General features: G+C 32.7%; 2 protein-coding genes and 1 long non-coding RNA gene across 5 annotated transcripts; 2 read left to right on the forward strand and 1 right to left on the reverse strand.

The window, feature by feature from the left end:
- Window positions 1–2,260: 2,260 nt before the first annotated feature.
- On the forward strand, window positions 2,261–6,494 carry Ipp (inositol polyphosphate 1-phosphatase). Of its 2 annotated transcripts, none has more exons than XM_028175200.2 (5): window positions 2,261–2,580; window positions 2,792–3,316; window positions 4,064–4,208; window positions 4,291–4,496; window positions 4,914–6,494. In XM_028175200.2, the coding sequence occupies exons 2-5, from the start codon at window positions 2,875–2,877 to the stop codon at window positions 5,156–5,158; spliced, it is 1,038 nt and encodes a 345-aa protein (XP_028031001.2). In that variant the 5' UTR covers window positions 2,261–2,580; window positions 2,792–2,874; the 3' UTR covers window positions 5,159–6,494. The 2 variants fall into 2 exon arrangements, with proteins under 2 accessions (XP_028031001.2, XP_028031000.2); XM_028175199.2 differs by having other exon boundaries at window positions 2,471–2,612.
- Rbmx2 (RNA binding motif protein X-linked 2) lies at window positions 6,318–8,889 on the reverse strand. Of its 2 annotated transcripts, none has more exons than XM_028175202.2 (5): window positions 8,746–8,889; window positions 7,924–8,076; window positions 7,586–7,715; window positions 6,876–7,019; window positions 6,318–6,611 (listed from the first exon to the last, which is right to left on the reverse strand). In XM_028175202.2, exons 1-5 carry the CDS (start codon window positions 8,757–8,759, stop codon window positions 6,507–6,509), a joined length of 546 nt encoding a protein of 181 aa, XP_028031003.2. In that variant the 5' UTR covers window positions 8,760–8,889; the 3' UTR covers window positions 6,318–6,506. The 2 variants fall into 2 exon arrangements, with proteins under 2 accessions (XP_028031003.2, XP_028031002.2); XM_028175201.2 differs by lacking the exon at window positions 8,746–8,889 and adding an exon at window positions 8,383–8,693.
- A 2,071-nt stretch (window positions 8,890–10,960) lies between these two features.
- LOC149502327 (uncharacterized) lies at window positions 10,961–12,964 on the forward strand. Its single transcript, XR_016323550.1, has 2 exons — window positions 10,961–12,402; window positions 12,512–12,964. It is a non-coding gene; the product is annotated as an uncharacterized LOC149502327 (long non-coding RNA).
- Window positions 12,965–14,471: the final 1,507 nt, after the last annotated feature.

Consider the following 14,471-nt stretch of genomic DNA (forward strand, 5'->3'; position numbering starts at 1 on the left):
GAGTCCTACTACTTACCTTTTGGCTCATAGATCCGGTGAGGTTTTTGGTAAGTACCACGTATCGGATTTAAGGCGTTATCATGCTAGAGAGGGTGAATGTCCTGAGCCGGTCGTACCTAAACGTGGTAGAGGTCGCCCGCGTAAAGTTATTGCTTAGGTGTCAGTCCGCGTTATTTGTGTTGTTTGACCAGGTGATAGGTCCTCACCTGATCAAAAGGGGGAGTGTATAACGCACACATCACACATCCCTATTTACTCTACTAGTCGGTCTTGAAGGGGAATGCATGCGGGCGGAGCGGCAGAGACGTCGCCGGGCAACCACATAGTTTTTTTTCAGAAAGCTGTCAGTCGATATAGCACCAATGAAATATATTTTACATCGTTATACTTAATTATAAAATACACCTTAAACTGGTATTATTTTAATAATTCGTTATATACCTATATTATCTCTTGAAAGATAAATAATGAACATATTTACTTATTTGTTTATATTACCTATGTGAACTCCCTATCTTTTTTATACCTTCATAACGATAAGTAGGAGGATGGAAAAAATGTATTTGGTCTAACTTAACGCCAATGCACATTATTTCATTTATTTATTTTTTAATTTTTTTAATTAAACAGTATACCAATTAAATGCTCCTACAGGATTTATATTTGTTTTTTTTCACGATTAAAACCGCGTAGAAAGTTTAGGCATTATAGTTGACGCATGCGCAGTACACATATTTTGCATACATTTATTCAAATAATAAAAATAGTAAATTAAACAAAAAACGAGTAATTTCGAAAGAGAACAATCGTGTTTTATATAAGAACAATCGAAAATGAATATTTACGAGTCATTAAGGATGAAAAAATATTAAAAATTGCATTAGAGGGGCTAACTTGTAGGTATATTTTTAAATTTTTTTTTTAAATAAATAAATGCAGAACAAACAATTATTAACAGTGAACAATCATGAACAAATGATGAACAAACGAATTAATAGAAAATAAGTATAAAAAAGGGAAAATAAAATTTTTTGAGGGGCTAACTTCATTCACCTGTATTGTAGGTACTTATTAACTCCATGGCCATCATGGAGTTTTTTTTTTTTAAGTTAATCAATAAAGAGCACTATAGATTATACACGTACCATAGAGTATTAAAGATGGGTTAATACCGATATTTGTCAATATTAGCTAATACGAATATATTCATGATGCAATATTATAATACCTTAACTAATACGTGAATATATTATCCTGATATCTTAATATACTTCGATAAAACGGGTAAACGAGTTAAACCTAGTACGGTTTCGTGAAATAAGTTAATAATCATACACATAAATTAGTTATTACATTAATATAAATAGAATATTGTATCTAGGAATTTGACTTCATACTAAATATTTTACAAGTAATATTATGTACATTAATATGAATATTATTATTAAATCAGAATTTGGTCAACATTGTACATTAATATAAACAACAAGTAGTAATATTATTTATTTCTTATTGGTGCATAAAAACATCAGCTTTTTTTACTTTTTCTACCGAAATACTGGTGCATCGGTCAGAAATGAATATCACAGATTTCGAAAAAATCCTCTGACATGGTACTGAGGTGGCTAGTAGGTACACAACAGTTATAATATTATAATCCATGAACCGTTTGATTAGAAAGTCATTTCGATTTAAAAATCAAACTTTTATTTGTATTTTGAAAAGTTCTTAAAAGATAATTAAATAGCACCGCAAAAATATATTGTCATCATAATTTATTACGTAAAAACACTTAATTTATTTGTGGCAGTATTACATTTTGTGTAACAATATTTAAATTTATGAAATTGGTAAACAATGTCAACTACCTACCTACTTTCGTTTTTCAAAACATCGTTTTAAAACCAACTAGTTCGAAGGAAACAGAAAATAAAATTAAAATAATGACAATAAAGCTCACCGATTTTATTCCAATAAATGTGAAAATGCACTATTTTGTCTTGAGTAGAATATTTAGTAGAATCAAGAAATGAAGGTTCAAACATAAAAAAGTAATGCTTTTGAAAATTTCCACTAACATCTTTGGCATGTAAAAAGTGCAATACAAAATAGTCCTTAAACTCATAGCTAAATGTACTTATTTTCATTGCTCAGTATATAAACATGTAGATTATCTCACTTACTCTTAGCGCATGCACTATTGATATGAATGTGATAGACAGATATCCGCGAGACACGTACGGCGTATGCCAGTATATTTTCGTGTGATAGATACTTCGCTAGAAGTAAGTGTTTTGTGGATAGATACAACCCGACCGATGTGAGTTGACTAATATTATGAATAAGTGAATACGGAATATTAGCATAGGTATCAGAATTCGACGGATTACCGATACACGAATACAAGCTGTATTACGAATATCTTAGTGAATACTAATATATCGGTATCACCCTTATAGAGTATTGTTACAAACTATTCTTAACAAATATTCCAACAATTTAATGGTCTGATTACATACTAATTTAATTAATTTCTTATTTAATAGTGTGTAATTTATGAATCTGTGAAAGTGTGAACCAGTGAGTAACAATTTGAAACTACTTTTATATTGGTAGGTAGTAGGTACCTAGGTAGTTTTAAGATTTTGAAAAAAATACCTGCTAAAACACGTATATAAATTAATTTGTCAGTTAATCCAGTAATTTAAATAAACGTTTAACATTGTTACGATTCTCTCCATTTCATTAAATGTGCGCACCGCAAATAATACGATATTCTCTTACGTTTTAGTGGTGGTTCTCCATCTACACTGCTTGCGTGGTCTTCGAATGTTATTTACTGCTGCATATTAATTTGACTAATCTGAATTCGAAATGGTGAATTTATTAGCAACATTGATATTAGCCTCGGAAAAAGCTGCTCGGATCGCTAGGTCATGTGTGAGCAATACACAAAAAGACGCATTATTGGTTGCTGAAAAAGATATTTCTGAATCCAATATTCGTTTTAATAAGGATTACAAGACCGTTGCAGATGTTCTAGTACAAGAAACAATAAAAGCAAATATTGAGAAGGTTTTCCCAGAACTAAAAAACCAGGTTAGAGGTGAAGAAAGTTCAGAGATTAATGGACAAGTGATTGTTTTGAAAAACTTTGATCACACTGTTGAACTATTAAGTCAACTAATACCACCGTCTGCAGCGAAAATAATGGCAGCTGCAGCATACAGCAAAAATATTGTCACTTGTAAAGATTTACCTCAAGATTTACCAGACTTACCATTGTCAGATATAGGGATATGGATAGATCCAATTGGTAATAGATTTTCTTATCCTAATGTTAATAAGTGATGCTTTTGCAAGTGAAAGTTTTTTTTTTTTAAATCATCATAATCTAAGTAGATTTTTTTTTTATGTTTAGGTTGGTGAACGAGCTCACAGCCCACCTGGTGTTAAGTGGTTACTGCAGCCCATAGACATCTACAACGTAAATGCGCCACCCACCTTGAGATATAAGTTCTAAGGTCTCAGTATAGTTACAAGGGCTGCCCTGCCCTTCGAAACCGAAATGCATTACTGCTTCACAGCAGAAATACACGGAGTGGTGGTATGTACCCGTGCGGACTCACAAGAGGTCCTACCACCAGTACAGTACAAATAACTACCACCAATATTTTATAGAAACTTCTCAAAATGATGCATTTTAACCAGATTAATTGCTAATCAGCTAAACTTAATAGTTAATTAAATTAATATAAACAATGACATTACACTTGTACATTACTTAGGTACAATTGAGATTTCAAGTTTGAAGGTGAGTTAACATTTCAAAATAAATAATTAAAAAAATTGCTTTTGTAACATTACTCTCAATAGCCCCTTCCTATTTATATAAAAATTTTTGAAAGTACAAATAATCTGAATTTTACCCTTTTATTATATATGTATTGATAAACCCTAGCCTTAGTAGGGATGACTTTGGCTCTCCTGGCTGGCAACAGCAAGTCAAAACATTTCCAGTTGGCAATTGGAGCTTATTATATGTAATTATTATGAATTTTAGATGCAACATTTGAATTTATCGCTGGGGTCAGAGGTGAAGCTGAACCCGGAAAAGGTTTAATATGTGTCACAGTTCTTATTGGAGCATATCTTATATCTACAGGAGAACCTATTATAGGAGTAATTAACCAACCTTTTGCTAATGAGTAAGTTTACATTTAATTACTTAGAGAAGCTTTCCTATATTATGTATCTACTAAAAATAACAAAAACTATTCATTTTCTCAGAGGCCAAGGCAACATTATCTGGGGTATTAGTTACAATGATTACAAAAGATGGGGAGGAACTTACGATATGAATTTTCACTCTCCTCCTAATACATTGCTAATAAGTGCATCAGAAAATATTGAAATTGTTGAGAAATTTAATAAGGCTGATTGGGAAGTTAAAATACTGCCAGGAGCGGGTAATAAACTCCTAAAAGTTGCCTTAGGTATGTATGGTCCACATAACAGATAAATAATTTATGATGTATTTGGTGATAGCTTCCACTGCCCTAGGTATGTTTTATAAAAATGGCTGTGCAAAAACTCTGGATCTTAACAATTAAGCTGCCAAAGCTTCTACAAGTTTTAACATATTTCATATACAGTAATCTCACTCTATAACATGATAGATTGGGTCCGCTTTATAGGAAATCCATTGTATGAGTATTTTCACATAAAGTAAGTAATTTTATAACAACACAATTGACACAATGTGCAAAGATACAAGAAATTAATTATGAATTGTACAAATCATTATAAATTTCACAGTACAGAAATAGCATAACTGTGAAATCCCCATGTTATAAGGGGAATTACTGTATTTCTTAAAACAGAATGTGTTAATATTTATAAATGAATTACAGGAGAAGTATCAGCATACATTGTATCAAAACCAACAATGTTTCGTTGGGACACATGTGCTGGTCATGCTATCCTCAAAGCCAAGGGTGGTGAAATTCTAACTTACAACAACCGCACTCCTATAACATACAACACACCTCTAACAGCTTCTACTAAAGATAATGGTAATTTGGATGGTATCATTGCATTTTCAAATGATGCCATTTATCAAAAATTAAATGAGATCTTAAATACTTCCGTAAATTAAAGTTTTTATAATTAACAAATAAGAATAAACCTATGTAGTGCTAGACAACCAAGTCTCTTTAGAGAATCCTTTATTTATTATACAGTTAATTAGGATTGATAGGAAGGTTCATTAATACAAACCACATATTCAGTGGCAAGTAACAAAGTACAGACTGCCAAAAATAATAAATCCTACATTTTAAGTCTTTTAGTAAATATAGTACACCTACAAAATAAGGATTTTTTTTGCCAGATAGGTTATTAATGTGTTAAAAATAGTAGTCATTTCTGTAAAGAATAACTGAACACAAGTAGCTAATCAGTACATGTTTGTATCTGCCACAGTTATCTGTTCAAGAAAAATTACTGTTAACAAGCCCTTGTATCAATTAAAAGGTAAATAATTCAAGGTTTCAAAATGTATTTGTTTTTGTAATATAACAAAGCCAAAAATATTGGATATGTACCCAATATGTGAATAAAAAATTGATGATACGTTAGTAAATAAAAACTTTAAATAATTTTTAATGTTATCAGCCTGTTTTTGTAATAAAGACAAAATATATATAATCAATTCACATTTTGAATACTAAAAGCACCCATAATGTATCGGATTTTTTTATAAATTTATGTACAACTGCTTAAGAATTGAACCTATATTCCAATTTTCTTTAGATATAAGCTGTCAACATAATAGGTATAAAATGGATGAAATACTAGAACAAAATTAGAGTTTTAACAATTTAAAACTATTTTAAAATGTTTAAAGGTAAATTTTTATTATGGCATCAAATTTTAAAGATATCTGTTGTGTCAATCGATGTAGTTATTTGTGAGGTTTTTTTTTTCACTTATTAAATAATAATTTATTGATCTCTTTGTGGAAATATCCATTTGTGTCACTGCATCTAGTTTTATATGAGAAGTCTCATGAACGTCAAAGTGTGGATATGTTATCGATATTCGTATTATTGGTCTGTGTTAAAATAGAGACTTACCTACATACAGTAACAAACAGTAAATGAAGGCTTCCCATGTCATAAAGTATTAATCATAGATTGTATGTATGTAGAGCTTTAACCCACCCTGTGATTTTACTATATTTAATTTTATTCTGTAAAGTTTTTCATAATATTATACATTTTGAGGAAAATCTTGGAAATAATAAACTGTAAGAATGTATTATAAGTGTTTTATATTCCTTGTTTACTCACAAGACATAAAACAAGAAAAATTATATGATTACCTTTTCATTGCATATATTGTTTTAAATTCAACAGAAACCATAGGAATCATGATTTGCGTCCAGTTTGCGATCCAGTTTATTTTATAATAAAAAAGCTAAATCTAATGAACGCTCTACATTTTTATTCACTAGAAGTAGCGCCTGAACTTTTAATTTTTTTCTTCTTTTTTTTGCTCTTTTTCTCTTTGCTTTTCTTTTTCTTTACTTTCCCTTCTTTAACATTTTCCTGCAAAAGAAAAACAGGCATAAATCCGAAGACAACAGTATTAAAGACAACATGGTCACCAAATGACAATATAGTCTGTCACTTTTAGCCCCTCGTAAGGCATGGGAAGTGAGTTCATTCCAAATATCACGGAAATTAATAACAGATGATTAGAATAACTTGTTAGATTAGAGCATGATAAACGAAGAAAAATTACAGAAGTGTGTCTCTCTGTGTGTGTGTGTGTGTTTTTCTTTGCATATTAGTGTTGATTTATAGTATTACCTTTTTCACGATTTCAATTTTTGGGGCAACTGGAGCACATCCTTCCATCCTTATTGCAGCTGTGATTTCATCAATTTTGCTTATGTCTGCATTTGGAACCTTATACTGTTCACAATGATCAACACGTAATGTACGCCCAAGAATCTATAGCAAAATAATTAATATTTTTTTACTTTTATTTTTTTATTTTTTATTGCCTTGATGTGTGAACGAGCTCACAGCCCACCTGGTGTTAAGTGGTTACTGGAACCCATAGACATCTACAACGTAAATGCGCCACACACCTTGAGGTATAAGTTCTAAGGTCTCAAGTATAGTTACAACGGCTACCCCACCCTTCAAACCGAAACGCATTACTGCTTCACGGCAGAAATAGGCAGGGCGGTGGTACCTACCCGCTCGGACTCGCAAGAGTAATTACACAAATTATAATTTTGCGGGTTTGATTTTTATTACACGATGTTATTCCTTCACCGTGGAAGTCAATCGTAAACAATTGTTAAGTACGTATTTCATTAGAAAAATTGGCACCCGCCTGCGGGATTCGAACACCGTTGCATAGCTATATACATATACGAATGCACCGGACGTCTTATCCTTTAGGTCACGACGACTACATAACTACAAAAATAAAATGCATATGATGTACCATAATAATAAACTGTTTTTCACTTTCTTTTTTAGTAGTATTCTACTCTTTTAATATTTACCTTAATACCATTCAGATTGTCAACTGCTAAAATTGTTGATCTTTGATCCTCATAGCACAAAAATGCAAATCCTTTTGGTTTCCCAGTTGTTTTATCTCTTACCATGTTTATATTTACAATTTCACCATACCTTTCATAAAATAAAAAGTTGATCATTACTTAGTAATAGCTGTTGGTAGAATTATTATTACACTCAGATCTAGGTCAGTGACTGACAAATGTCCATTGGCTTCATGCAATATCTGAATATCTATATATCTAAGAAACATAATTAACTAGCTCCCTATAAAAAAATATATTTTATTTCAGCAAGTAATAATGAATGTGAAGAACCTTACTGAGAAAATACACATATAACATCTCCTTCAGTCAAATCATATGGAAGTCCACCAACAAATATCCATGCACTGTCCTTATATTGATCATGCCAAGAAGTTTTTGAGCTGCTTCCCAATTCACGTTCACTAAGCTTTAAAACATTCTTCACATTTCTGTAAAAAATTAAACACTCAATGGAATATGGCCAATTTTTTTATATATTATTTGCTGATTAACAATTGAAAGCTTTTTTTATTGCCTTTGTAGACCGACAGCATATAACCCATCTGATGGCAAGTGGTTACCATTGCTCATGGACATCAGCATAGCTAGCCCAAGTGGTGTTAAGTTGTCTCATTGTGATGAGAACAGTGAGTCGACTATCTCAATCATGGCTTCAGTTTTTAGTAAAACAACTGATGTACCCTATCAACTAGAGCTAGCTTCGCAGTAAAAATAGCCATGGTCGTGGTACCTACATGTACAGTCTGACAAAACCACACCTCAAGTTTGTGGATATGATTTTCATTACATGATGTTATTCCTTCATTGTAAAAAACATTCATGAATATGTGTTAATATGGATTTCCTTAGAAAAATTCGAAAATGCCTGCAAGGTTTGAAAATTCATATAATAATATGTAGTTCAATAGAAGTACACTGGGTGTCTAATCCATTAAATTATAATGAGGACTGAATAAAATGACAACAGCAAAAAGTTTCGTTTGTTTTTCCTCACATCACTCATCTACTTAATATCACTTGTGTTCAATTTCAAACGGAACCCCACATTTTAAACATGGTGCAGTAAATTAATGAAACTAGTAAAATGTCTTACTCACGTCATTGGATTCATTATGACCGGCTTAACTCACGGTTTACGAGTTAAAATTGTTTAAAGTTTCCATAAATATTAGAAAAATCGTCAAAGTAGACGTCACAATTGACGTTTCATGTTCCGTTCACGGTAAACCTGTATTTTATTAACTTTTATGTCATGTTTTTACCGAAACCTATTTTATTATTTTAATATATTCACATAGCAAATTTGTTTTAATTAATGTGCACAGTAATTGTTACTGAAATAAGCAAATAAATTGACTTTTTTGCACAAAATGTAACAAAATTTTAGTTTACACTATGGAACGGAACGTGAAATGACGCATTTTTTTATAGCGTCTTTTTATCGGTCTGTAATAAAATATCTTTTTAAATAAGATTAAATATAAATTAGTAAAATTGCTCGTGTTTTGGTAATAAAATTGCATAAATATTCGAAAAATATGGAAAAGCGAATCAGAGCACCCCACTTTCCACCTGGTCTTGTCTGCCCTACCCCTAGAGTGTATATAAAAATCGGAGGCGCGGAGGGAGAGCAGTCCTCGCCCGCTGTGACGGAGCACGGAAACAGTGCGAGGTGGAGCGGCTAAGGCTGGTCGCCGTAGGCAATCAACAAGCCGATGCTGCGAAGCGGAGCACGAGTGACCGTGCTTCGGCACGCAAGGGCGAGGACTGCTCTCCCTCCGCGCCCCATCGCTTGGGTCAGTTATACTTAAATCTCTGGCCATAAATACTGCTACAACTATAAATAAAAAAAATTCTATTGCAAATAACATTTATTACTTTTACAGTGTGTTAGTTTAATACATAAAAATAAAACAATTTAAAGTATAAAAAGCTTATTCGAAATGGTCTCCATTGGCTGCAATACAGTCCTTTAAACGTTGCAGCCAGTTATCAATAGAAGCACGCACTCTTTCCATGGGAAACATTTTCACTGCCAATCGTATGGATTGTTTTAGGGACTTCAAATTATCATGGCGCTTAGAGCAAGACGTACTCTCTAAAACTGACCATAAATCATAATCCAGCGGATTAAGATCGGGATTAGACGACGGCCAGTCTTCAGCTCTGATGAAGTCCGAAACGTTCGTTTCCAACCAAGACTGCGTAGACCGAGCTTTATGACCTGGCGCCGAGTCTTGCTGGAAGGACCATTCCTGATTATTGAACATGGTGTTGTTAAGGGGCTTCACTACCTTCTCAAGAATGGTATCTTGATACACTTGTGCCGATGTTTTGATACCTTTTTCACAAAAGTATGGCCCAGTCACTCCTTCATAGCTAATACCCCACCAAATCATCACTGAAGTCGGATAGTGCCCACGTTGCACTCTGTCGACTAATTGGGAAGCTTACTTAGAGCTTTGAGCATAAATCCGTACACGGCGTGAATACATTGACAAGTCGAAAATGCATACTTTTCAGGGCAGCCATTTTTAAGTTTACATATTATTGGTAAATCTATTTTTTTATCCTTTTATATAATTTTTATGCGTATTTAAGTAATTTCATCGGAATTTTCACACAGTGTAAGTATAATAATCAATTAACGTTTTAATCAAGAAAAAAATGACATATCAAGTTGCTCACCGACGCACAGTGGGTCGATACTGTGATTTTAGTGACTTAGGGACTAACTTTGTTTTTTTATAAATTTTTTTATGTAGATAGATAGAGCTCGTTAATCTCAATAATAATTGTTTTGGGCAAAAATTACAATAACTTTATAGTTTGGTCAGAAAAATGTGTTTTGTGATTTTTTTGTATGGAGCGGGTCACATTAAATTAAATTCCTGCTAAGTACCGCGAGGTCCCGCTTTGAAACTTTATTTTCCTTATACCTTGCCTAGTCTACTATCATTTGATGCTATGAACATGTGCATAAAGTTGCAACTCTGCCAAATAAATGGATCGAAAAAAATTAATAAATACATAGAATAAAAACCTTTTTTTTTTTTTTCGTAAGTGCTTTTAAGTTAAATTTGATATGGATTAGTAAGTAAAAGCACGTAATGATACCCATAATTACATAATACCTAACAACAATACATTTAGTAGGTCTCTAATTAAGCAATCTCTCTAATTATTAGGATAGTTAACATTATTTAATGAGGATAATTATTTAAGCAGCCATTACTGGGTAGTAGAAAATATAGTAAACATTTGTTTGTCACTGGAAGTATAAAGTGACTATGCTTATTATATACTAACTAGTGTTCGTTTATTCGTACTACTACTAACATCTCGTGATTGTCGTTGTGATCTTGCTGTTTCCGTTATAATTGATAATTTTGTTAACAATTTAGAATTAAGATTTTAAGAGAGCAACTACAGTCGCTGTCTGATAATAAAAAACTCTTTCAATTCCTACAAAATCAAATAAACGTGACCGAAGAGAAAAATGTTGAGCTCTAAAAATTCTGTACGCAATTTTGTTCAAATATAAGTGCAATATGGAAACGAAGTAGTCGCATGTTAGCACAGTTTATAAGAAAAAAATGTGATTGGTTAGAATGTGCAATAAACTGGCCCGAAGGAATGATATCTGAAGCTATCAACACTGCACATGAAAGGCTCGAGATTTCTAATACTGAAGATGTTGAAAATGTACCACCCTCAAATGTACTACAGAAGCCTCGACATCTATTTTTGCACCTCGAAAACCTTTTGAAGAATTGGGATCCAGGCAAAAACGAAGACGCATTGAACAAATTTACCAATCGCTTTCGTTATCCCCGGATGAAATGAAAGCTACTACAATTGCTAGTTTGAGAAACACTAGAAATGAAGATGTAGGAGAAATAATGAACCACTTGTCAAATCACCCCGAAGATCTAGAAAAAGTTAAGGAGTATTTAATTACAAGTAAAGTGAAAAGTAGTACATATTCTCCCGATGAGGCAATATTAGTTTCACTTAAATTAAGTGGCAGTATATAAACCTAAGAGAAGCAGCAAGTGAAAATAGGTCTGATTTATACCCTTCTTAATATAAAATTAAGCAAGAAAAGACCAAATGTTATCCAGGGAAAGACGAGGTAATTATTACTGAAGAAGGAGCTGCTATTAAAATGCAAGCATTACTAAACTTGGCGCTATATAGGCTTTTAGATGTGATTACTTCGGATTTGAACTCTGCAAGAGAGCTACTGCTTATAAGCAAATAGGCTTTGATAGAGCCCTAGGTCAAAGTAATTATAAACAAAAAACTGAAACAGAGTTTGATGATTCATCTATTTTCATGGTCAGTCTAGTTCCTATAAGGCTTCAGAAATTTGATAGAACAATTGTTTGGGAAAACGACCTACCCTCATCAACTTTTTATTGCCGTCCAATAATGTTTAAATTTACAAAAGAAACGCAGTCAACAGTGACAATTATAAAAGCTAGCATAACAGAAGAAATAGAAAGACTTCAGCCATCAAAAATCAAACAAGTTGAAGTTAAGCATCAATTGCACATGATGATGATAGACGGCAAAATAACCTCATATTTGTCAGAAACATTTTCTGCTGTCTGTGATATTTGCAAAGCAAAACCGTCAGAGTTTTTTGGAGTGACTTGCTTATCAAAGAGAAAATAATGAAGAAATATTCCAGTATGGAATGCCATCTTTACATACCTGGATAAGATGCATGGAGTGCTTACTTCATATCGGTAAATATAATTTTATTACTTCACAATTTTTTCATCGTATGTAGTTTCCTGTGAGATAATTTTTAAAATTACACTTTTTTTGTTTACGTCTTATCGTTTGGACTTCAAGAAATGGAGTTGCAAGGGGCGATGACAAAGAAAAAATAACAACCAGAAAAAGTGCTATACAGCAAGCGTTTAAAAAGGAATGCGGTTTACTTATAGATGTTGTCAAGCAAGGAGTAAGAACAACCAATGATGGCAATACTGCCAGAAGATTTTTCAGGGATGCAGAAGAAACAGCCCGCATAAAAGAATACGTAAAGATTTAATAGAGAGTTTTCACGTGATTCTTCACTCTGTTGCATCTGGAGAGCGCGTTTCCAATTTTTCCGAATTTTTTAGATATACTGCAGTATTGTATGTTAATTTATATCCCTGGTATTATATTGTATACCTTCCAGTATTCATAAATTGTTGGCACATGGCAGTGATATACAATAATGAAGAACTTTGGTGCCATTCGTATAGGTAAACTCTCGGAAGAGGCAGCGGAAGCTCCCAATAAAGATTTTCGGAAATATACAGAGAGTTGTTATTCAAGAATGAGAAGTAGGACGTCGACTAATGAGGATATTTTACAAAATCTTCTTTCGTCTTCTGACCCAAAGATCGAAAGGTGAAACAAAATATATAATATTTAGAGAGATTGCTTAATTAGAGACCTACTAAATGTATTGTTGTTAGGTATTATGTAATTATGGGTATCATTACGTGCTTTTAGTTACTAATCCATATCAAATTTAACTTAAAAGCACTTACGAAAAAAAATATAAAGGTTTTTATTCTATGTATTTATTAATTTTTTTCGATCCATTTATTTGGCAGAGTTGCAACTTTATGCACATGTTCATAGCATCAAATGATAGTAGACTAGACAAGGTATAAGGAAAATAAAGTTTCAAAGCGGGACCTCGCGGTACTTAGCAGGAATTTAATTTAATGTGACTCGCTCCATACAAAAAAATCACAAAACACATTTTTCTGACCAAACTATAAAGTTTTTGTAATTTTTGCCCAAAACAATTATTATTGAGAATAACGAGCTCTATCTATCTACATAAAAAAAATTATAAAAAAACAAAGTTGGTCCCTAAGTCACTAAAATCATAGAATCGACCCACTGTGCGACGACTTGTCAATTTATTCACCTAAGCAATTTATTAAAATCCGAGAAAAGTAATAAGATTGTTAACATAAGAGATTTAAAAAAAAACATAAATACGTAATAGCCATTTGATGGTGGTTGGATGGTGAGATGGGATGGGATGTGATGGGATGGTATGGACATGTGAGACCTTAGAACTTATATCTCAAGGTGAGTGGCGCATTTACGATGTAGATGTCTATGGGCTCCAGTAACCACTTAACACCAGGTGGGCTGTGAGCTCGTCCACCCATCTACACAATAAAAAAAATTTGCTGAGACGAAATGATAATGAGGTTGGTAAGAAAGTGTTAACTATAAATGTGGAAGGATATAGAGGAAGAGGTAGGTAGACCTAAGATGAAATGGATGGATTGCGTGAAAGACAATATGTGTAAGAGTGAGCGAAGAAATGCTATATGATAGAGGAGTATGGAAGGAGAAAACAAGTTGCGCTGACCCCAGGTAACTGGGAGAAGGGCAGGAGAATAATGATGTAATAATAAGTCATTTGAATTGATCAATCTCAAACTAAAACCCAAAACTTGTACTTAATTTTATTTTTTATTAATTAAAAGAAACTGAAATTATTCTGCTTCTGGAATTACTATTATATTATTCTTTACTGTTCTTCTCCGTTTCCCTCTAAATCAGGGTCTTCCGTATCTAAGTCGTGGCATTTTTGGTGGGTTGTCAGTCTTTATGTTTTTATAAAAATCGTGAAATGCTGTGTCAATTAAAGGTAATAAATCCACCAAATTCTTCTCTTTTCTGTACTGATTGGCAAGATGTCTTTGGAGACAACTTCTATCTGGACGTTATATACGTTACGTCTATATTATATTTGCTCCTTTTCTGAAAGTTGATTACCTTAAAAGAGCTT

This window comes from Bombyx mandarina, chromosome 09 (assembly GCF_030267445.1).
Source record: "Bombyx mandarina strain Sakado chromosome 09, ASM3026744v2".
Classification (NCBI taxonomy): Eukaryota; Metazoa; Arthropoda; class Insecta; order Lepidoptera; family Bombycidae; genus Bombyx; species Bombyx mandarina.